The sequence below is a fragment of the Sinocyclocheilus rhinocerous genome, unplaced genomic scaffold (assembly GCF_001515625.1).
Source record: "Sinocyclocheilus rhinocerous isolate Xijiao unplaced genomic scaffold, SAMN03320098_v1.1 scaffold385, whole genome shotgun sequence".
Classification (NCBI taxonomy): domain Eukaryota; kingdom Metazoa; phylum Chordata; class Actinopteri; order Cypriniformes; family Cyprinidae; genus Sinocyclocheilus; species Sinocyclocheilus rhinocerous.
The window spans coordinates 96973-122565 of record NW_015645545.1 but is presented as its reverse complement, the minus strand read 5'-3'; the positions used below and the strand labels follow the sequence as shown (position 1 = coordinate 122565).

At 37.3% G+C, this 25593-nt stretch overlaps 1 protein-coding gene and 1 long non-coding RNA gene across 3 annotated transcripts in view; both read right to left on the bottom strand.

Moving 5' to 3' along the window:
* nadka (NAD kinase a) overlaps positions 1–23281 on the bottom strand; it is a 114541-nt gene extending 91260 nt beyond the window's left edge. Inside the window, 4 exon segments of the mRNA XM_016510289.1 lie at positions 14706–14835; positions 16312–16395; positions 21932–22110; positions 23087–23281. Of these exon segments, the coding sequence (XP_016365775.1) occupies positions 14706–14835; positions 16312–16395; positions 21932–22110 (393 nt within the window). The 5' untranslated portion in view covers positions 23087–23281.
* LOC107706543 (uncharacterized) lies at positions 3660–4451 on the bottom strand. 2 transcript variants are annotated; one of them, XR_001636157.1, is made up of 3 exons: positions 4253–4451; positions 3997–4152; positions 3660–3892 (listed from the first exon to the last, which is right to left on the bottom strand). It is a non-coding gene; the product is annotated as an uncharacterized LOC107706543 (long non-coding RNA). The 2 variants fall into 2 exon arrangements; XR_001636158.1 differs by having other exon boundaries at positions 4262–4451.
* Positions 23282–25593: the final 2312 nt, after the last annotated feature.

Genomic DNA, 25593 nt, shown 5'->3' with positions numbered 1-25593 from the left:
TCCTCTATGCCCCGCCTTTCTGAAACGCGTCGATTTTTACAAAGCTCATCGGTCTGAAAAGCGAGGTGTGCTGTGATTGGCCAGCGAGCCAGTGCGTTGTGATTGGCCGAATACCTCAAGCGTGTGACGGAAATGTTACGGCCCTACCATACTGTGATGCCCTGTCAGGCCGGAGCGACGAGACAAACATTAAAACCCATTATAAACAGGGCATTCGTTGCATCGAGTGGGGACATAATTACGGATTATAATGACTTATAGGCCTACTGTCTTTTTACGCGTTGCGTTGCATCGCGCCGCGTAAACATAAAACCATGTCTGCATTTGTGATCGGAGAAATGACAAACAACAAGCGCTACTCTACACTGCCCAAAACTCGCGTTTGAATCATCAGTGGCAAATTCTGAGACTTTAGTCTTTGCAACTTTACAGATCTTCTTTATGCACCAAGAGCTTGTAACACTTCAAAGAGAAAGGAAAAATTGAAATTGCATCATATGACCCCTTTAATGTTTAACGGCGGTTGGCATCCAGCGTAATTGGTGCATTACCGCCACCATCTGCTCCGGAGTGTGGATCAGATAATAGGTTTACAGACTAATTCACCCAATTCCCTCCTTCCCTCCTTCTGCCCCAAGCATACAAATCCACAGACTTCATCCTTATTCTACTATATAATAATACTAATAAAAATTTTAACGTTCTTCAATACCTCAATTATTCCTCAATAATTCACCAGCAGCCATATCACCCTGCAGCCCAAGACTGGTTGCCCACTGAAGCTAAGCAGGGTTGAGCCTGGTCAGTACCTGGATGGGAGACCTCCTGGGAAAAGTTAGTTGTTAGTAAAAGTTAGTGAGGCCAGCAGGGCGTGCTCACCCTGTGGTCTGTGTGGGTCTTAACGCCCCAGTGTAGTGACGGGGACAAAAAGCACCGTCTTTCGGATGAGACGTTAAACCGAGGTCCTGACTCTCTGTGGTCAATAAAAATCCCAGGATGTCTTTCGAAAAAGAGTAGGGATGTAACCCCGGCATCCTGGCCAAATTCGCCCATTGGCCTCTGACCATCATGGCCTCCTAACCATCCCTATATCTGCTGATTGGCTTCATAACTCTATCTCCTCTCCACCAATAAGATGGTGTGTGGTGGGCGTTCTGGCGCACTATGGCTGCCGTCGCATCATCCAGGTGGATGCTGCACACTGGTGGTGGTTGAGGAGATTCCCCCCTTCTATGTAAAGCGCTTTGAGTGCCCAGAAAAGCGCTATATAAATGTAAGGAATTTTAATTATTATTATTAATACTCCTATAACTCTTCATACTCTATTAAAAACCCCTGTGTCCCTTAAGAAATCCATTAAGAATTCTAGTCTGTGCCCTATGTTGTGTGCTCAATAGCCCTTTTAATGCCATGTCCTGAACCTCTATCTCTCTCAACTTATTCCTCATCAACTCTCTCTGAAAATCATACCTGCTGCACCTCAAGACCACATGCTCCACTGACTCCTCTTCCTGGCAAACCTCACACAATCCAGTATCATGTTTTCCTATTAACTTGAGTGTTTTATTTAATAAACAATGTCCCAATCTTAACCTAGATATGACTGTTTCCTCTCTGCGATTTCCACTACCAATCACTGAACATTTAACATCCCTCTGGATTTGATATAAATGCCTTCCTTTCCCCTCTCTATCCCACCTCTCTTGCCACATTTGATTTATTGTCTTCCATATCACACTTTTAACCTCTGCTTTACTGATACTTACTTGCATTTCTATGTTTCCTTTTGTTAACGCCGTTTTAGCTAATTTATCTGCCATTTCATTTCCCCTTATCCCTAGAAGCTTCCACAGTGCAACAGAATGACAGTGACAGGACAAAAACACAGATAAAAAAAAAATAAAATTAGAACAAGTAAATAGGCAATAACAATATAGAAATTGACAATTGACACCGGCAGCCATATCACCCTGTAGCCCAAGACTGGTTGCCCACTGAAGCTAAGCAGGGTTGAGCCTGGTCAGTACCTGGATGGGAGACCTCCTGGGAAAAGTTAGTTGTTAGTAAAAGTTAGTGAGGCCAGCAGGGCGTGCTCACCCTGTGGTCTGTGTGGGTCTTAACGTCCCAGTGTAGTGACGGGGACAAAAAGCACCGTCTTTCGGATGAGACGTTAAACCGAGGTCCTGACTCTCTGTGGTCATTAACGGGGACACTATACTGTCAACAAGCACCATCCTTCGGATGAGACGTTAAACCGAGGTCCTGACTCTCTGTGGTCAATAAAAATCCCAGGATGTCTTTCGAAAAAGAGTAGGGATGTAACCCCGGCATCCTGGCCAAATTCGCCCATTGGCCTCTGACCATCATGGCCTCCTAACCATCCCTATATCTGCTGATTGGCTTCATAACTCTATCTCCTCTCCACCAATAAGATGGTGTGTGGTGGGCGTTCTGGCGCACTATGGCTGCCGTCGCATCATCCAGGTGGATGCTGCACACTGGTGGTGGTTGAGGAGATTCCCCCCTTCTATGTAAAGCGCTTTGAGTGCCCAGAAAAGCGCTATATAAATGTAAGGAATTTTAATTATTATTATTAATACTCCTATAACTCTTCATACTCTATTAAAAACCCCTGTGTCCCTTAAGAAATCCATTAAGAATTCTAGTCTGTGCCCTATGTTGTGTGCTCAATAGCCCTTTTAATGCCATGTCCTGAACCTCTATCTCTCTCAACTTATTCCTCATCAACTCTCTCTGAAAATCATACCTGCTGCACCTCAAGACCACATGCTCCACTGACTCCTCTTCCTGGCAAACCTCACACAATCCAGTATCATGTTTTCCTATTAACTTGAGTGTTTTATTTAATAAACAATGTCCCAATCTTAACCTAGATATGACTGTTTCCTCTCTGCGATTTCCACTACCAATCACTGAACATTTAACATCCCTCTGGATTTGATATAAATGCCTTCCTTTCCCCTCTCTATCCCACCTCTCTTGCCACATTTGATTTATTGTCTTCCATATCACACTTTTAACCTCTGCTTTACTGATACTTACTTGCATTTCTATGTTTCCTTTTGTTAACGCCGTTTTAGCTAATTTATCTGCCATTTCATTTCCCCTTATCCCTACATGTCCTGGTACCCATAAAAATTTTATCTGCCTTCCTTGGTTATATATTCTTGAGGAGGCTCAACAAATACGTCACATCCTCTTCAACGTGTGGAGATTAGACAGACAGACAGATAAACAGACAGACAGACAGATAGATAGATAGAGAAGGTTTTGTAAGTATACACTAGCAAATTATCATTACAATTTATAGATTATAAATCAACATATCCAAAATAAAAAAGTGTATTGATAAATAGATACTATAGACAGATAGACAAAGAAGGCTTTGTATTCAAGTATACACTTGCAAATTATGTGATTATAAATTATAGATAAATCAATATATCCAACATAAAAAGTGTATAGATAGATAGATGGATATATAGATAGATCATAGATTGATAGATGGATAGATAAAGAAGGTTTTGTGTTTAAGTATACACTAGCAAATTGTTTATAAATTATAGATTATAAATTGAAGAACAAGGTATTGATCTCAACAATAGACGTTTTAATTAATTTCTAATATCTATCAAAGAGTCAGATGATGTAGTAAACTGTAAGTTAGTTTATCATGAGAAATGTAAAGGCCAACTGACAACAGTCAAGGAATGCAACAACCAAAATGTTCTTTCAGAGTAAAAAAACACATTTGGCTGTTTTTGACATTAATTACATATTACTTACAAATCCATCTCCTTTTCCTTTAATCCGACCCTGCAAAGATGTGAAAGTAGTGACAAAAACAAGCTTTTCAGCACTTGATGGGTAACTGAAAACAGAGCATGTACAATATTAAAACACTTATCTGACAGGGCAAACACCACTGAGTAAAATTCAGTGTGGTCGAATATTTTTTTGAATTTATATACTTACAATTCACCCTTCTCCACCAAGTGACTGACACAAACTTTGACAAGCAGTCTCCTGGACTTTAAATGATCCTGTTTTCCTGTGTTCCTCAGGTAACACTGCTGCTTTGCTTTGAAGTAGAGAGTGCAGGCCTCCCTGTTCATTTGGCACTGGAACATGCTACATTACATGACATGATGGCCGTGAATTTTACCTTTTAAACGCTATTATGCACATAATAATCACATATAGCAGAGGGATGAGAACAAAAACAAAATACCTGGATTACCTCTCCAGCATTCGTTTGGTGTAGGGCTCCTGTGCTTGAGGTGAAGACTTGAAATCGGTCAAAATTCTTCACTTCTGTCAACATCCGCAAATTCTTGAAAATAAGGCTCAGTGTTACTCATACCGTAGAGTAATGCGAAGAGAAACAACATTCACGCCGTGTCACCCGCATCAAACAGCACAAGCACTGTGAACGCACCTGATGCAGCGAAGCAAACGCTCCACGTTAAATTGTTCACTTATAATCCTCTTTTAGGTGTTTATAAAATGATCTGGTGTGCTAGACAACTTGTTTGGTCATGTTTTCCTGTTTCAGCGTCTCTTCTTTTTTTTTCCAGTTATGCGCTCTGCCTCGCTTACACTTTTCACGAGTGCACGTCGCCACTTTCCAACTAATTAACAATGTTTGGTAGCTAACTATTTCCATGGTCGATTTTTGCAGCACTATGCATTTTTAAGAGTATCTGCTGTAACTTACGGATAGATGTGAGTTCGACAGCATAGTGATCCCCCTCAAACCAGACCAGCCAGAGTGAAAAGAGCTTCTTCTTCTTCTTCTTCTTCTTCTTCTTCTTAATGTTTAACGGCGGTTGGCATCCAGCGTATTTGGTGCATTACCGCCACCATCTGCTCCGGAGTGTGGATCAGACAACAGGTTCACAGACTAATACACCCAAATTCCCTCCTTCTCCCCCAAGCATACAAATCCACACACTTCATCCTTATTCTACTATATAATAATAATAATTTTAACCTTCCTCAATACTCCTATAACTCTTCATACTCTATTAAAAACCCCTGTGTCCCTTAAGAAATCCATAAGAATTCTAGTCTGTGCCCTATGTTGTGTGCTCAACAGCCCTTTTAATGTCATGTCCTGAACCTCTTATCTCTCTCAACTTATTCCTCATCAACTCTCTCTGAAAATCATACCTGCTGCACCTCAAGACCACATGCTCCACTGACTCCTCTTCCTGGCAAACCTCACACAATCCAGTATCATTTCCTATCAACTTGAGTGTTTTATTTAATAAACAATGTCCCAATCTTAACCTAGATATGACTGTTTCCTCTCTGCGATTTCTACTTCCAATCACTGAACATTTAACATCCCTCTGGATTTGATAAAAATGCCTTCCTTTCCCCTCTCTATCCCACCTCTCTTGCCACATTAGATTTATTGTCTTTCATATCACACTTTTAACCTCTGCTTAACTGATACTTACTTGCATTTCTGTTTCCTTTTGTTAACGCCGTTTTAGCTAATTTATCTGCCATTTCATTTCCCCTTATCCCTACATGTCCTGGTACCCATAAAAATGGTATCTGCCTTCCTTGATTAGATATTCTTGTCACTGACTGTAGGACTTCAAACAGTATATCTTGCCGACTTTTTGAATAGAATGACCTTATACTTGCTAAAACTGATGATGAATCTGAACAAACCAAAACTTTATACTGCCCTGTCTTTTCCACCCATCGTACAGCTATTAATATTGCCAGCATTTCCACTGTATAAACCCCTAACATATTAGGTGTTCTTCTATTAATTCCAATTCCTTTACTTGGAACCACCACACTCAATCCTGTTACTTCTGTCTCTGGTTCCTTGGCACCATCTGTATAAACCTGAATGTAATCATTATACTTTTCCGCTATCCGATTGTTGAAGACTATTTTTAGATTTATACCTTCCTTTGCTCTCCTTTTTTCCTCTAACACAAACCAATCTACCTCAGGCCAAACTAACTTCCAGGGAGCCGTCTCTGGATAAACTACTGTGCAACTTATCCTCAAATTAAAAACTCCTAATTCTTTAGCTGAGTCATTTCCAATCCTACCAAAGTTCTCATTTAGCCTTTTCCCGTATTCCCAGCTCTCCTGTAACATTGCCTTAGTAGGATGTGAATCATTATGCCCTTGTAAACCTGCCCAATAATTTACCATCAACTGCTTCCTTCTTAATTCTAAAGGAAATTCTCCTATTTCTACATGTAATGCTTACACTGGGGTAGTTTTAAAAGCTCCACAACACAACCTCAAGGCCTGTGCCTGGATTACATCAAGCTTTTTTAACTGAGATTGAGCTGCAGAACCAAAAACCACACACCCATAATCTAATACCGATCTAATTAGAGCCACATATATTCTCTTCATTGATAATCTACTTGCATCCCATTCTTTTCCCAACAAAAATCTCATTACATTTATTACTCTTTCGCACTTTCCCTCCATTCTCCTGATATGATCTGCAAATGTCAATCGTGAATCCAAATTAATTCCAAGAAATTTAAATGTTCCAACTTTCTCTAAATCTCTCCCACACATTCTTAACTTTATTCCTTCCTGAATTCTTTTTCTGGTAAAGAAGACTGACTGAGTCTTCTCTATAGAAACCCTAATTATAGCCCCACTCCACCACTATATCAATTGCTTCCTGTATTTTCCTGGTAACATATTCCATATTCCTTCCTCTCTTCCACAGCACCCTGTCATCTGCGAACAAAGACCTTCCTATATCCTCTGGAACTGTTCCAAATACGTCATTAATCATAATAATGAAAAGTAATGGGCTTATCACACTGCCTTGTGGAATGCCATTATCAACTATGTATTGATCTGATAAATCTGCCCCAATCCTTATTTGTATTTTCCTTCCGAACAGAAAATCTTTGATCCAGTTAAACATTCTTTATGAAAAATGAAAGATTAGTATTTCCAGCCAGCAAACTAGATACTAACGTTACATCTAATACAGATTCTTTCCCTGTTGACAAATTTCATCTAGTTCCTCTTCCATCATTTAAGCACATCAATTCTCTTTCTTCCATCAATTCTTCAAGTACTTTAACATTATTATCTGTAAGTACACTTCCCCATACCGAGCTATAAGCATTAAAATCTGCACACCAGATTATATTTTGTCTATCTTGCCCTGGTAATCTTAGAAGATTGTTCAGCTCCAACCTCTTACATGGGTTATAATAATTAATCATACTAATTGCCCCTCCCCTTTCCCACACCTCCACCACTATATACTCTTGATCATCTCCTTTGCCCAGTAATCTATATGATATACCCACCTTAATGAATACAACACATCCTCCTCCCCCTCTCCAGAATTCCCATCTCTCCTTATTATTGTATACCCATGAATCACAAAATCTACATTTGGCTTCAACCAAGATACTTGAATGCAAATTACATCTGGTCTCTCATTCAACTCATTAAAAAAATGTTTGAATTCTTGTCCATTAGCCAGTAAGCTCCTGGCATTCCATTGTAAAATAATAACAATTAATATTGTTAACCAACCCATGATGACTCTTGACTTGACTGATTAGCAAGGGTCCTCACTTCTTCCCATGTCAGTCCAATTAATCCCAAGTGATTGACTGCTGCTTTAACCACCAACTGAATTTTGTCATTTTTAGATTTTACTTCTGCCGTGCTATTTATCACTCCTGCTATGAATGTAACTGTGACTAGTGGGGGCAGGGCCGAGAGCCGTGGGAACGGAGCGAGGCCGGTGGAGTAATTGATAATGAGCGACACCTGCACCACTCACCGGTCTCGAGTCCCACGGAGGAGCTCCGGAAGGATAAAAGGAGGAGTGACGACAGTGAAAGACGAGAGAGGACCAGGCCTGGACTTTATTTTGTGTTTTGTGTGCGGCAGTCGTCCGCGAGTGGCTGCCGCTTTACTTTCATTTTGTGTTTGTTTTATTATTGAAGTATTTAAATGTTCGCCGGTTCCCGCCTCCTTCTTCCCGACCTACGAACGTTGTTACAGTAACTAAATCTATTTTTTTCACAAACACTCCTTCAAAGTTACTTTGCCTACGCTCTAGTGTATCCACATCTACCTCTTCATGCTGCTTGTTATCCTTTTCCTTTGACAGCTTCTGCATATGTTATTCTTTTTTGCACTCTTACCTTTTGAATGTTTGTCTCCCGTCTCATAACTTCACATCCACTATATGCCACATTGTGAGCTCCTCCATAATTACAACACTTTGGTGGTACCCCTGAGCCACATTTTCCATAATCATGGTCCCCTCCACATCTAGCACATCTTCTCTGCCTATTACAGTTCTTTGCAGTGTGACCAAACCTTTGACATTTAAAGCACCTCATTGGTTTTGGTACAAACATCCTCGCTGGATAGCTCATGAATCCTAAATATACTTTCTTTGGCAGAATCGCTTCCTCAAATTCTATTGACACTGTCTCTGTGTCCTTTACCTCTACATCTCTTGATGTTTTCATTCTTTGGACATTCTCAACTTTTGCTCCCTTGATATTCTTCATTAATTCCCCCATTGTAACACTCATTGGCACCCCTGTAATCACCCCTACCCTTCCATCTTTTTTCCTCATTCCCACCCTTCCTGTGTTGTCCACCTTACACTTTGCTATATCCTTAATGTTTAGGGTTTTTTCCATTTGCCCTACATTAGCACATCTTACCAATAAGTTCCCATTATTAAGGATTTTTGCTAACTCAATCTCCCCTATCTTGTTTGCTAGAGTTGTTGTTAGCACAAATGGGCTAACCTTCTTCATAATCCCCTGATTCTTTTCATTAAACCATATTACAACATCATAAATCCCCCTCCTCCCTTCTTGAGAAGTCTCCTGGTTTTCTTTTTCCTTTTCAGAATCATCAACACTATCACTCCTTACTCTTTTATTTCTTTTATCATGTTTATCACTCTCCTGTCCCATCCCCAACCCTCCCCTTTCTTCACCTCTCCCTTCATTATTATCCATTTCCCCCCACCTACCTACCTCTGATCCATTCACGGAACAGTCGTGCCCAACCGCCGTAAACTCCCGATAAATATAATAATCTGTTTTCCAAATTTAACACCGATCCCCCCAATGATCTTTTCCACAAACTCCTCGCGGCACGCTCGATTCGAGGACAGACCCAGCACTCCGACCTTACTTTACTTCTCCTGCTCGGCCAGCTCCCGTTCCCTAACACACTGAGAGACCATCTTAAAAAGGCAAAGCCCCTCCTACTTGGACTAAACCATTTGGAACTTAAAGGTAATAAAGAAATTTAAGAAAGACAAATAAATGTGCTTTAACAGCAACAAAGACGTTAACTGTTACAAAGTACAAAATACATACAAATTTGGAACAAAACAAACTTAATTATTAATACTTAACAATGTTCAGCCAAGAATTAAACAGATCACCGACCTCCCCTTCATACATGAGATCAATGAACTGTGCCATCTATTGGCGGGAATGCGATCTTCAAAATGGTGGGGTTTTGAACTGGGTTTTGTCTCTTTGCGATAGGAAACTGTTCCAGTACGTAACATATCTGTGTTAACTGGTGTTCGACTTACGCAAAACAGTGTGTATGCATGTATGTATGTTCACAGTCCCGTGTCATAGTAAGACTCCTTTACATAATAAGAGTCTCTAGTCACAGAGCCTCACTGTGACAGGGTGGATTATTTTGAATGGGAACATTCTGAGTGCTAGCCTAGCCTTCTAACACATGGATTTATTTACTTTATGTCAATACTTTGATCACATATTTAATGTTTACTAATTTGTTGATGCATTTTAACAGGTCATGTATGTCCTTTGTTATTCATTATCTGTCCTTTTTTAACACAACTATCCCCATACTACAGAGCCCTGACATGGCAAAAAAAATAATTAAGAAATTGTTCTTCTTAATCTGTTAAATGTATAAAAATCTAAAAGACGGCATAGTACTGTGTAGCCTACTGTAAAAAGGCTCACAGTCTTGACATTTACTATGCTGCCTGAATTCATTTTAAGTAATAAACACATTTCATAAATCCTATATTTGCTTATGTGACAATGAATTCTTTTAACTACATTGTTTTTTCTTAGATTCTCCTGCAACCTTCTGATGTAGCCCATTGGCAAGGCAAGGATGACTGCTACAAGAGAAAATGCACTTTGATACGTTTGCCTGATAACTTGTAGAAGTCTATGGTTATAGCGCCACTTATCTTGGTTGCGTTTCATCTGTGCCTTTTTCCCTATTCAGACGGTTATTTTTTCTCATGGGGATGTAAGCTCCCCCTAGTATAAAAAAAAAAAAAACATTCCATAATTTATTAAAAATTCATTTATTTCATACTAAGTATACTTCAAATCCGTTAACACATTTATTGACATATCACTTAAGACTTACTGATATGAAATTATAATTTCATTTTTTTTGGAGTATTTCTTTATTTCAATGCACATTTCTTCATATTATGCCTAAAATGTGTTTTAATATCACTATTAAGGATTGTATGATCTCTGTATAATATCAGTCTTTAAGTGTACCTGAAGTATACTTGCAATAGTTCCACTTTAGAACAATCAAATATATCTTTAATTGGATCTCAGCACTACTTTTGCAAAATTAGTTGTTCCAATTTAGCAGACTTAAGTATACTAGTTTAGTATACCAAAAGTACAATTGCACATAAATATATGTAAATGTATTTGTAGTATGCTTAGCACAAAATAAATATATTTCAAATACATTTTAGTATATATATATTTTTTTTTCACTAGGTGTGGTAATTTAATTGCTGTCTGAATTCACATTTCCGAGTTTACAAGAAGAAATCGATTCAAAATGTACCGTTTAAATCCTTTTTGACCACTGCTGAACACCATATGGTAACTGTTGCACTTCGCTGTAATTTGCATGCATATTTATTACTGAAATGCTGGAATGTATACAAGAACGATATTTCATAACTGCTCCACACAACCAATTTGAAATGGGTCATTATGGCAACAACAGGTATGCAATAACATTTTAAAATATGTATCATTTTAAATTAATCAATGTTATTATGCAATAGTTTTTTTTCTCCCTGTTCGATCGCCACTTATTTACATCAAGTCAGCCAAACCCAGTGTGGAACTCTGAACACCTTTACTTTTTTTTAGCACTTTATACAATAGAGATTGTTTCAAACCAGCTTCACAGTAGCAAACAGAAAAGTAACAGAATCAATTATGCAAACTTAAAAAATCTGCCAAATCTACCTATATTCTGCTATAAAGCAGGACAGCAAAATACAAAAGTTTGGGCACAATAAATTGATAGGTTTCCATTACAGCTCAAAATAAAACTAAACAATTCCTGAAACTAGCAACTCCGATGGAACGTGGCAATTATCCGTATAGAACACAATAACAGTGTCAGAACCACAAAGACAAGGCATAATTCCGAACCAGATCTTACTTTTCTGTCTCCATCTGGTCCCTAAACCCAGTGAAATAATCCACTCTGAGCAGGTTTCCTTCGGTAAATGAACAAAACACTTCAATGTATAATTTTTCTTATATAGGTCTGTGAAATCCTTGGAACAACACTCCATTTTAGTATAGTGATTCTTTAATTGTCTTTCCACCATGCAAACTGAGACAATCTCAAGGAGTATGTCAACCACTTCCCTTTACTTTCTTCTCCTCTATTTTCCCTCTTCCTAATTATTTTTCCTCTTTTACCATTGCAACATTCCTTCCTAAAAGGGGCAGTACCCAACAGACAAGATACAAGTTGCCGAAAGCCAACTTCACCACATGCATCCTTCACTGTCTGGAGAAGAGGCATGCGTCATACACCATCCATCATCATGCCGAAAAAAAGTTTTTACCTCAGCAGTTTTGTCTAGTTTTTTGAATTATTTTAACCAAAAACACATTTGGCCATAATAGGCTTTTAAGGGAGAAGGATGGGATTGGGAAAAGGCAGATTCAAACTTGGGTCGGTTGCATCAAAATCCACTGTCCATACTCTCCATGCCACTTTCCCATTTATCAGACTGGTTTTGTTTGTTCTATCACTGTAAACAGTCTTTACCAACAAGATCAGCTATTTATACTTTAATTTTATACTTAGTACTTGTAATTTAATACTTTGCTCATTGCTTTTAGATTAGAGGCTCTTCAACATGCCTGTCTTCCATGGTGCTGTCCTTAGTAGGTTTTTAACAGGTTCATATAGGGGGGGGAAAGCTTAACATAAAAACATTATTTTTATCTTAATTACAGTGTTGCTTTGGTAGTAGATTTTTTTTTACCACATTAAGCCAAGTTTTAGATAGTGTTTAGATAATCCAATGAACAAAGCTGTTAGCAATGGTTGAAGCAAATATAAAAATAAAGCTGGATCTAATCGCAAGCAGTTGATCTTTAGTGGAAACAAACTCAAAATATCTCTTCTCTGATTCTCAGATTACAAAAACACAGCAAACAGAACAGCCACTTTGTAAAGACAGCATTGGACCATTGGTCACCCTCACGCTAGATGCATTCACCGCTCACAAGTTTTTGGGTAATCTGCCAGCATGTTCTCCATCCACAATCAGCTATTTTGACTGCATCAAGGGAAATCTTCTGTGTCTGAGTATGCCCTTCAATTTTGTACACTCGCTGCTGCGAGAGGCTGGAACGAGGCTGTTCTAATAACTGCTTATTGTCAAGGCCTTTACCCCTTGCTGCGGCTTCAGCTCGCATTTAACCGGTCATTACTTCATTACTTAATACTACGGTGCCAGTGATTTCTGCTCACCATACCCTTATATCTAAGACCCTCACTGACTCTTGTTCTGTAGGAAAATTCATTTTTCTGTCACTGTCATTCTGTTACACTGTGGAAGCTTCTGTCACGAAAACAAATTCCTCGTATGTGTAAACATACCTGGCAATAAAGCTCATTCTGATTCTGATTCTGATTCCTCTTTCATCTCAACCTCCCGAAAAATCCCTTGCCAAAAGATCCTAAATGTCCACACTATCTTTGATAAGCCACTTGCGAGACGAATAATCACCCACTGCACACCGACCCTCATTCTCTGCATTGGTTGTACTTATTCTAAGCAAATATCGTTGCTGGAGTGGATGGTTCTTTGGCCGACCTCATCCTGTGGCTCCTAGCTCACTCGACTAACCTCTCCTAGACCACTAGCGAAGTTCTGTCCAGGGTCGAACGATGTTTTGATGGCTATATCTAACTATCACAGAAATCGCTCATAACGTTAAACCTAGGGCTGCAACTAACTATTATTTTGATAATCGATTAGTTGGTTGGTTATTTTTATATATATATTTTTTTTATTGACAAAAAACACACTATTCCACATTCTGCCCAATGTCCTTCAAACAAACGTGCCAACTGAATGCTATGAAAACATACAGTGCTTAACAATTTATTAGACCCCCTGCCATAATAAAGAGAAAACACATTTTAGGAATCTGTCAAAAAATCGTTTAAATAAAAAAATGTTATTGTCATTTTTGGGGCAAATAAACTTAAACAACTAAATAGTATTTATTCACATAACAAAAATAGCCTCATATGCCCTTCATAACAGCTTGCATTCTTTATGTACGTTTTGACTGTAATTTGGTATCTGAAAAAAAAAACACTATAAAGCTCTCTGCCTTTCTATCTCTGCATTAAAAATTAAAATAATAATAAAGATGATAAAGACGATAACTCAGTTGTAACCAGTAGGTAAGATCATTTGTTTTATTTTTAAATTTCCAGGCCTGAAAATTACTGTTAAACACCTGAAAAACACTGATTATTTTATTTGTATCTTTGCTCTGTTGTATTTATTTGTGCTGTTGCTTGTAATTTGATTATTTGTTATTATATTCTTTATTTTTATTTGACCATAGTCCTTTTTTCTCTGAACATAGCACATACTGAACTGAACCATGACCCTTCAACCGTGAACTGAACCGAACCGTGAGCAATCTGAATCGTTACATCCCTACACATGAGGGCAAATCAAAAACCATGGTAAGAGAAGAACAAAGACAGAAAACTGAAATGGGAATGTGACGAGTGGGGGCGGAGGAGGAGTGACTACAGTGTTGGACGAGAGAGGACCAGGCCTGGATTTTATTTTGTGTTGTGGTTTCGTTTGTGCGCGACAGTCGTCCGCGAGGGGCTGTCGCGCTATTTTGTGTTTATTTTATTATTAAAGTTTATTTAAACGTCCGCCGGTTCCCGCCTCCTTCTTCCCGTGACTACGAACTTTGTTACAGGGAACAGTGGAAATCTGACAAGATATCAACTCATTACAAAAGCAGAGCAAATAATAAAACTAAGCGTTACTTTGATTGATCAATTACACAAGTAAAACACCATTACTGCCTGAATTTGGCATTTGTACAGAATATGAACTTAATATAGTTTGCCAACATTTAATGTGCTCTGATGTTTTTTTTAAATACAGTTCTGAGGTTTACAGATTCGCTGACCAGCATATCATCAGCTTCAGTACATGACATGAGAATACATATTCCTGTGCCAGAGCATGCCTTGTGGTCCTGAGACCTTTGTATCCTTTTACCTTTGACACACATTCGTAATGGCCACATCTGCATTTCTTCTTTTTTTGTGTGTGCAATATTTTATGGTGTTCTCACCTATGTCAGAAAAATGCAGAGTTCTTTGAAAGGCTGTAGCAGACTGGCGTCTCTGATTTTCTTTATAATAAGGACACTTTTGGGTGGCTTGTTCCATGTCAACCTTTGACTGGCTGGATCTTGAATATGCCTGAATGCACAGATATGAACAAACATGTTTGTCAAAACTGCATAATTTTATTAAACATTTAAGTTTATTGGGTGACAAAAATAAGCTCTTATTTCATTTTGCATGGTAATTAAGAGGTCAATTGAGAAATACATTTTCCCTGATTGTTTGACATTTAAGAGGTCATTGTACTATAAAACACACAAAATATAAAATACACTGTGCTATTAAAGCTGAGAACTTCCCCCAAGAACAGCTCTTATTGAAACCAAGCTGCCAAAATGACTTGTTTTATACTTCCTTGTCATTAGGATGTAATAGAGATAATTACAGCAGTGCAAGCTTGCCTGCACAAACACGATTAATGTAACCGTTTTAAAGAAAAAAGTATGTTTTGGTAGCTTTTGGAGCAAGGGCACCGGCATCATGCAATACCACAGCATGTGACGTCACGGGGTTGGTTTGCTCCGTTGGCTAGTGAAGTAATATAAGCATTTCTTTACTTTTTGAACACACAAATGTTATTTTAACACAAATATTTTGGTTTTCACCATAATTTGGATGAATATTCAACATCAAACTGTCTACGTCACGAAGTTTTGATCGTGGTATCCCAAACATTGTTTTCATAACGCGAGGCGCAATGTAAACAAACAGCACTCCATACAATATCATTCATGTTGCATCTTATTGTTATGTCAGACCTTTCAGACATATTTCCATATTTACATAAGTGGTATGTAATATATTTTATGTTCACCTGCGAATACAATTAGCTTACCTGCTGTTAACAGGACGCTTAAACTAATCACTAATCTGAACGATCAGGTTAGTGCTGCTTCCTCAAGAAAGTTATTCCTCATTCCTCATTCTTAAGCAAATGCACACAATATTATGTCAGAATGGCGGTATTGTTTCCGACCCACTCTTCATGCCAAACTAGCAGGTTCACAACTTCTTCCACCCGTAATGGTAGTACTGCTCGGTCCCCTTGCTGTATCGGCTCAAATGCATAAGCAATTGCACTTATTATGGGCTCAACAGTCCTTTCAAGTTTGCCTTCCTCCATTTCAAAACAAGTGTGTGTTCAAAAAATAAAGAAATGCTTATATTACTTCACTGGCCAACGGAGCAAACCAACCCTGTGACGTCACACGCTGTGGTATTGCAATATGGTGGCGCCCTTGCTCCAAAATCTATAACAAAACATCCTTTTTTCTTTAAAGTGGTTACATTAATCATGTTTGTTATATATATTTTTATTAAAGTGGATATCAGTTTACTAAACAATGTAAACTTGACTGACTGCTTCACTTCCACTTTAAGTATTTAATAATAGAAAACTTTTTCCTAAAACAACAATATAGATATAAGTCAGCCCATGATTGCATCACACCTTGCTAGATAAAAAAAGTGCCTGAAAAGAAGGACCATAAACTCTAACTTGTCCATATGTATTGTAAAATAATCTACAGAAATAGTTAATAAAGGACTCACATGACAGCTTTAGGATTCTTCAGCATGCAGGCTTTGGGCCCAAATGTGGTGACAGGGCTTGGTCCATGAAGTGACTGTGTCCTCCTTTAAAAGAACAGAAAAATGACAATTTAAACTTTTAAGCATTGACAACATGCCCAAGCACTATTGCGCCATTGGCAATTGTCTTGAAGTCTAGAAATCAATAAATCTAGAAAAATGATGCACAGTGACCACATGCATTCAAATGGATAAATATGAGAGAGCTATGTCAATGTCTGTGATGTGTTCCACAATAGCTTGTTTGCAAACACGTGATACTGATGACACAAGAAATTCAGATGAAGGGCAGGAAGTGAAACGCAGAATGGATGAGATGGAGGAAAGTCCATATTGTACTGGTTTAGACACTATTACAAGAGAGAGGTATAAACAGAAAATCACAACATATGTTGGACGTGATCCTTATGTTATGAAAAGGAGCGATTTTTCAACTAAATTGAAATACTCGCCTGCCATAGAGGCAGTGGATATAGGCTAAGCAATTGCTTACCTGAACTAACCCTGATTGCAAACAAGCTATTTCGAAAGTGAATCCTGCATTTATATGAGGGATGCGGGATATATGTCACTCCTGTACAGGCAATGTGGCCATTGGTCCTGTTAGCAGCACGTTAAATAAAACTTTTATTCAAATTCTGAATTGATTATAGCCTAGGAAACAAGAAAATAGCGCTTCCATATAATCACTAAAAAGCAGTCACTCATTATCGCAATCTCACAATGTTCCGTTATAATCAATGAAGCTCTCTAAACTGCACATATAATATCTTATTTACATTGTGTCTATGTGTGTTGTTTAGCATTGAGTGAATTCTGACTGTCTCATGCTGAATGCGTGAGAGTTGGCAGCCCTGTATCTATTTATATATTTCTTTATTAATATCTTAATATATTATTAATATCTTAATGTTATTATATCTTGTATTAACCATTTGCACACACAAGCATTATCCAACTCGGCTCCTCCCGACCACAGACGCAGGTTTACAAGACACTTTTTCCCCCCTTGAACAACAAATTTTCGTACACGATAAAAGCTCCTTGTAGTTTCTCGGTTTGACTAATTTCAGCATCCATAAACAAGGCAAAACATAGGCATTTTGAGTTTCTGCTAGCGATTCCTATATAGAAAAATCACTTCCTGCCCTCCAGCTGCATTTCGTGCCAAAGCAATGACGTCATGTGCAAACAACCTATTCCTACTGCCAGCTGATGTTGCAATGGCAACAATTCTTGCATTATTGTCAAACTATTTTCCTGTTTGACACTGTAAAGCTGCTTTGACACAATCAGTATTGTATAAAGCGCTATACAAATAAAGGTGACTTGACTATGGCCCACAATAGCCACATCCATGTGATCATCTCCCATGACCAAACATACAAAACCAATTTGATCTGACAATACACTTAGAAGAAATGAGACTCTACATCTTGGCATAATGTTAACCAAGTTTGGCAAGAATCACATACATTCCCTTGGAGAAGTATTCAAAATTCAGATCCTGCATTAAAAAAACAAAAAAAACTTAAAAATTAAAAATGGCCAACTTCCTTGTGGGCTGACTGTAAATTTGAAAGTTGTCGAGATTGTTGAGATGATTGTACCATGTTTGGTTACTGAAAGTAAACCTAACCCAACCACTTTAGTCAAAGGCGGCCCTAAGGAGCTCCCCATCCACGCCCATTTCTTAGATATTGCCTATGACGGCTAAGAATACTGAGGTCTGTGCCGAATTTCATGAAATTTTAACCATGCTAAGAGCCTTAAAAACATCAGAAAAGAGTACTAACGTTGGATAGATAAAGATATCAAGAATTCTGTTTTGATATTATTCTGACCAAGTTTAAAGCTATTTGGGTAAATATAAGATGATGATAAACTTGTTGTAAATGACATTTTCTGCTGCCAGTTGCTGGCGCAATAAATAGATTAAATAGATCACAATAGATTAAAATGCATAAATTTGCATTTTCCATTTTCTTCACCTGTCAATCTTAAAATCACTTTTGAATGAACAAATGTTACTTACTAACTCCACAGTATAAACTTGTTAAATCATCTAAACCCACAACATGTATGTTAGACCCTATTCCATCTAAGCTACTAAAAGAGGTGCTTCCAGAAGTCATAAATCCTCTTCTGAATATTATTAATTCATCATTGTCACTAGGATATGTCCCAAAAGCCTTCAAGCTGGCTGTTATTAAGCCTCTCATTAAAATACCACAACTTGATCCTAGAGAATTAGTTAATTACAGACCAATCTCAAATCTCCCTTTTCTGTCAAAAATACTAGAAAAGGTAGTCTCCTCACAACTATGTTCCTTCTTAGAGAAAAATGTTATATGTGAGGATAATAATCTCTTCCAGTAATCTCTCTATTAATAAATCATCTTCCACTGTCAATAAGCGTGAGCGTTAGCCCTGCTTGATATCAGCACTCAATCACACCAACTCTGCTCTAACTGTCGACTGATTAGCAGTGGGACTAATCAGATTGCCCCTTAGTGGATGGCTAAAGATTTTCTAGCTTGTATTCATAATTATTTGAGTGTATGACTCTGAATAAACAAGTTCTCATGCCCCCCTTAACAGGTGCTGGCACCCACCTTGGAGGGCGCGCCCCACAGGTTGAAAACCCCTGACCTAGAACACTGTCTAAGACTCGAAGGCTGCTCTGTTAATTCCTCAATCATCAGTTAGGAACCTAGGATTTTAAAATCTTGCTAATTACTTATAAAGCCCTGCATGGTTTAGCTCCTCAGTACTTGAGTGAGCTCATATCACATTACAGTCCTTCACGTCCGCTGCGATCTCAAAACTCTGGCCATTTGATAATACCTAGAATATCAAAATCAACTGCGGGCAGCAGATCCTTTTCTTGTTTAGCGTCCAAACTCTGGAACAATCTACATAACATTGTTCGGGAGGGTCTACGGGTGGCGTCACGGACACTACGTCCATGTTTTTATACAGTCTATGAGGCAGACACACTCTTGTCAGTTTAAATTTAGATTAAAGACTCATCTCTTTAACCTGGCTTACACATAACACATTATCACATTTCTATAATTCAAATCCATTAAAGGATGGTTAGGCTGCATTCATTTGGTCAACCGGAACTGGGAACACTTTCCATAACACCCGATGTACTCACTACATCATAAGAAGAATAGCATCTACACTAATATTAGTCTCTTTCATTCTTATTCCGAGGTCACCGTAGCCACCAGATTCAGTCTGTATCCAGATCAGATGGTGGATCAGCAGCTAGAGACGAACTCTACAGCCCTGAATGTCAGCGGAGACCATGTCAACTAGATGAGCTCCAGAGACAGATCCCCTGCGAATTTGTCCAGACAAATTAATTATAGGTAGGACACTGGAAATCTGGCAGTTAGATGTTTTAGTAATGAAAATCATCTACATAAAAAGAATTGGGCTCAAACTTGATTTTTACTCTTATTTTGAAGTTACTGTACTCTGCCTTTGCATTGTCGGCAAAAAGTGAGAAGTCACGCCAAGGCAAAAGGCAGTAACTTCCACATTATATACAATATTTGGTTGCTGATCACCATTTACAAAATCATTAGTAATCACGGGCGGTCTCATAGGCTATAACATACAGTAATGTGTGACTGCATTAATTTTTTTCCGATCGTAACAACTACGAGTGGATATACCGTTTTGCAACCAATTTATTTGCGATATTCACTAACGTTAAAGGTTGCGAGACAGTCTATTGCTTTTACATCGAATTGAATGAAAATAGTCTAAACTAAAAGAACGACTTGTGGATTGATGTGAACGCCAGTGAGTAGGAAACATGCTCAGAATGCTTGTGGATTAAACATCTCCAATAACGTTCATTGCCATGGATTTATCGGGCTACAAGAAAAGGTAGGATATGGAAATAAACTGCGAACTGTTAGGCTACTACTGATTTTATGCGATCATACGCTGTCACGGCATTCGAGTCCACGAGCGTGCAGAAGTGGGCATCCCCAGACTGACAGGCTGGCACAGAGAGAATAATCTGCATTATAAAAAGAAAGAAAAAAGTTTAAAGATTATTTACGGTTAATTATTGTTGCCAAGTTATCTAATCTTTGCTTGTTTATAGTGCTCTGTTATATGGAGCAGTTTGGTAGATCGCAATCTGTCTGCAATTTTTTTGACAAACAAATTAGATAGATGTATGAAATAACAAAAGCTACACCGTAATTTAAATGCGGCAGACTTTAATGGACAGTAAACCAAAAACAGAATACCGTATAACTCCAGGCCCGCACAGTAACTTCATATTGACACACGGCTAAACAACGGCAGAGCACCGTAACTCAATTTGAGCATTCCAAAACAAAGTCAAAGAGCGGTAACTGTAATTATTTTCTCGAAAGAAAACAACAAAATTGACTCAAGATACTTATCCACATGATAAAGGAGGTCCTGAATATCTCAAAAATATCAATAACTAATTTTCGACCAAAAACAAAGTTACGGTCTTTTGACTTTGCACGGCAGAACTGGACCCTCAACTGAGCCTGGTTTCTCAATTTCTGTCACCGATGGAGTTTTGGTTCCTTGCCACTGTCGCCTTTGGCTTGCTTAGTTGGGGACACTTAATTTCTGGCAATATTGTCGGCTTGATTGCACAGACACTAATTGAAGAGAACTGAACTGAGCTGGCAATGACATCACTGAATCAACAATTAACTGGCTTTAACTGAAAAATTTACTATTGTCCTCCTGCATTATCGACACTATTTTCCTATTTAACACTACAAGCGGCTTTGACACAATCTATATTATATAAAGCACTATATAAACAAAAGTGACTTAACGTGACGCGTCTGAGTGATAGATAAACCGCAGTTTATCATTCAGTTTAATAGCATCAAGTTAAAGAGGGTAAATTTTATCATTCAGCTGTACTGTGCGCATGCATTTCAGATACTTACATAATGTTATTGCTCTGTTCATGCAATAAATGCGCGTCCTTGAATAAACAGGGCTTTCCTTCAACTGTTCAAGTAATGTCAATGGTATGACCCATTTCAAGTACGGCCAAAATTACATTTTAAAATCAGTTCAAGCTATTAGAAATGTATCCTCATACTTACAAGTAAAATGTCATATTATAAGATTATTTATTTCTGTAACTTTTCTTGCTCTGAAATTAACAATTTTACCCTATATTACTCAAACATTCCTCCTAAAACGGCAGTATTTTATATTATAGAATCTAAATATAATAAAAGCCATAAAAGCCATATTTCAGCAGTAGTGTCCAGACAATGAGTTAGAAGCTTTATCATTGGTTTGAGTGGTTTGACTCAAGACTATAGCACTTATTGTGAGAGAGCGGTCATCATCTGCTGTCCTGAGGAGGGATCAGTCATGAGCTGCTCAGAAAATGTGTTGAGAGTTATGGACAGAACAGAACGGAAAGGACTAACACCTTCTCAGCTGAAACACATATTAACAGACAAGACTAAAGGCACTTGTTTACTCCATCTTTAATTGAGTCTAAGTCTAACTTTAGTCTTTACCCTGACAGAGAGTATTGTTTTACCTGAACTTGGCAGAGCTAGGTGCTGATGGCATAGACATACTCCTGGCTTTAGTTCTGTTCCGGAACACTTTTCCACGTAAAGGCTCCTCACTGCAATCACAGGCTGAGCAACAATAGAGAAAAGGCTCTGAGCTTGCATCTGACTTTAGTGTCAACTTAGACTCTACAGAATCCTCCATCTGGATGCAAAAGATGGAATAAAACAGCAATATATGAGTGTGAGTTCACAAACAGATTGGATACACACAGAAAAATACAGGCTGTCAAGTTTTTTTCTTAGGCCTAACATGCAACATGCCGTGTTCAGGAAAAGAGTTGGGAAAATCACACATAGCAAAGAGAAACAATCCTCTGTATACCCTCCACCAGTTTAAACTTTGTTCCACATACCCTTAAGCCTGTTGAAACTGTAGCAAGCTCTTAAGGTATTAGACAAAAAGTCAAATTAAGTTTTTATTTATTTATTTATGAGCTGGGAATGCTTCAATTTCCCTTCAATCGACTAAATTTACTGATTTAGTGATGTTTTTTAAATATCCTAAATGGTTTTATCCACCCATATTCAAGGAGTATATAAAACAAATAACATGAAGGTAACTTACAGAAGAGCTGACACAAGGGGGGATTGCATTTTTTATAAGGGATTTTAGTGTAATAACTGTATTTATGTACTTTTTACTTTTATATTAACGTGAAAATTAGCCATTTTGGCTAAATGCCTTAAAAGAAAATGAACCACAAGCAACATTTGTAAAAAATAAAGTTGATTAAATTAAATGTCAATAAGCGGTCCCCACTACGTTACTTCTTGAAACAAAGTGATGCCCTTGAACCATATCGATGTACAGCTTATGCCATTGTAGTTACTAGATACAAAAACAAACAAGACAAGGGATCTGTAGAGTGAGCATTTATTACTACAAAAAGCATGAACGCACTGATTGTCCTTTCTAGTTTATAAGCTTGTGAACTAATTAAACAGCATTTTTGTCGCGATCCGAGTAAAAGATAATGCATGCAACTGCTATGGACACAGTCCTGTACACGTCAATAATACGCTATCGCTATAAACGCTTTATTTTACAGAATATTTTATGAAATAAAAAGCACAGGTTAAGTGCTTTAGCCGCTAATGTGCCAGCTGAGTAGAAGTACCTCAATTAGGCTTGATCCCGATCCTTTCAAACATACAAACAAAAAAGCAGATATTTAGCCCACTGTGTGGCTAGCAATTACAGCAGGCGTTATCCCCTTTGACTCTGAATGTAGGATATTGGTACTTCCATTGCTATATGTTTCGGGACGTAGAGGGCTAACCGGTTCAACAGTCTCTCTTTCAGCTGTCATCTGTACACGAGCGGAACACTTCCTCGAGACGGCATCAAACCTGCGCCCATTGGATTATTCAGAAAGGCGGGTCTCGCTTTGAGTAATGACCATTCATTACTTAAAGTTGCGGTTCGTAACTTTTTTTTGTTAAAAATGATCCGAAATAAATATTTGAGCAAGTACATAACCAGCCAGTGTTCAAAACTATCGCCTTACTTTAGCCCGATTCACAACGGTTAGCTTATAATAATGTTTTCTAGTTTACTTTACTTTTAGTCATTTAGCAGACGCTTTTATCCAAAGCGACTTACAAATAAGAAAAAGTAATTAAAACTAAAAGCTAAAACTCTATAAATACTATATATATACACACATTTAAGAAAATAAAAGAAATTAAATAAAAATGACAAATGCATACAACAACATTTCAAAACTAAAACATTTAAATAAAAACAAAAAAATAAAGCTAAAAACAATTAAAACATACACAAATAAGAAAAAGTAATTAAAACGAAAAGCTAAAAGCCTTTAAGAAAATAAAAGAAATTAAATAAAAATGACAAATGCATACAACAACATTTCAAAACTAAAACATTAAAATGAAAACAAAAAAATAAAGCTAAAAACAATTCAAAAATATTAAAAGAACAAAAGGTATGAGTATAATAATGATTCTAACATAACACTAAGCCAAACACCAAAAAACAACTACATATGTGTATGTACAGCCACACACATATACATATACATGTACATATATATAAATACATTAAATATATATATATATATATATTATTTCATTTCCATTTTGTATGTTGAAGTACTGAAATAACTCAAATTAAATAAAAGTAAAACTTAATAAAAAGCCTATATAGACAATAAAAAAACTAATAAAATGACAACATGACTACAACTGTAACTTGTATCTTACTGTTTTATTGTTGTTGTGCTTTTTTAATTAAGAATAACAATTAATCCATCTTTTGTTTTAGTCTTAAACAAAACAATCACAATTCAAATCACAAATACTACTGATGAAAAAGAACGGGTTTAATGTTAACCACTTTCGTTTCCATATAACTATAAACTATGATAAAAGTTCATCAGCATGTATTAATTAATCCCATGTTGTAGCGCAAAAAAAAAAAAAAAAGTATTGCACCCAAATCATGTGCTAGTGCGACCAACTGAGAAAGTTAGTCTTTTTACTTTGCTTTTACTTTTAGTCATTTAGCAGACGCTTTTATCCAAAGCGACTTACAAATAAGAAAAAGTAATTAAAACTAAAAGCTAAAACTCTATAAATACTATATATATACACATATAAGAAAATAAAATAATTTAAATAAAAATGACAAATGCGTACAACAACATTTCAAAACTAAACATTTAAATGAAAACAAAAAAATAAAGCTAAAAACAATTCAAAAATATTAAAAGAACAAAAGGTATGGGTATAATAATGATTCTAACATAACACTAAGCCAAACACCAAAAAACAACTACATATGTGTATGTACAGCCACACACATATACATGTACATATATATATATAAATACATTCAATATATATATATATATTATTTCATTTCCATTTTGTATGTTGAAGTACTGAAATAACTCAAATTAAATAAAAGTCAAACTTAATAAAAAGCCTATATAGACATAATAAAAAACTAATAAAATGACAACATTACTACAACTGTAACTAAAACTAAAATAGATAACTAATACAAATCAAAGTACATTAGTTCATCAGTAATCCTAAAAAAATAACACTGAGGCAAACACACATGCTAAAATAACAGCAACTTACTGACACATAGTAAGAAATAGTTTATAAAAAACTGAAACAGAAGTGGAAAGAGGAGAGATAAAAAGCGATACCTATGTCCCTCGCCGGTGTCCCTGCCCGGCGGAGCCGCAGGGTATGAGTGGTACAGGTAGGTTTTCGCGGGAAATTCGAGCATGCGCTGCATCATTATGTCATGTTTGTAAACTCTGAAGTTGTCCTGGCTACTAGGCTATAGCATGTGAGGATCCTGCAGGTGGCGATCGTTTATAGCCTTTTCTCACAGCAGCCAGAATAATTAAATGTATCATTTTGATGGCGGATTGTAATCCATAAAGGACGTCTGTAAACATAAAGAAGTTGTCCCGGCTACTAGGCTATCGTTTATAGCCTTTTCTCACAGCAGCCAGAATAATTAAATGTATCATTTTGATGGCGGATTGTAATCCATAAAGGATTATGTGTTATGAAACACATGTGAATGAAATTAAATTATATTCCAGTTATAAATGTGCTTCTGATTACAGATAGCCTGGGATTA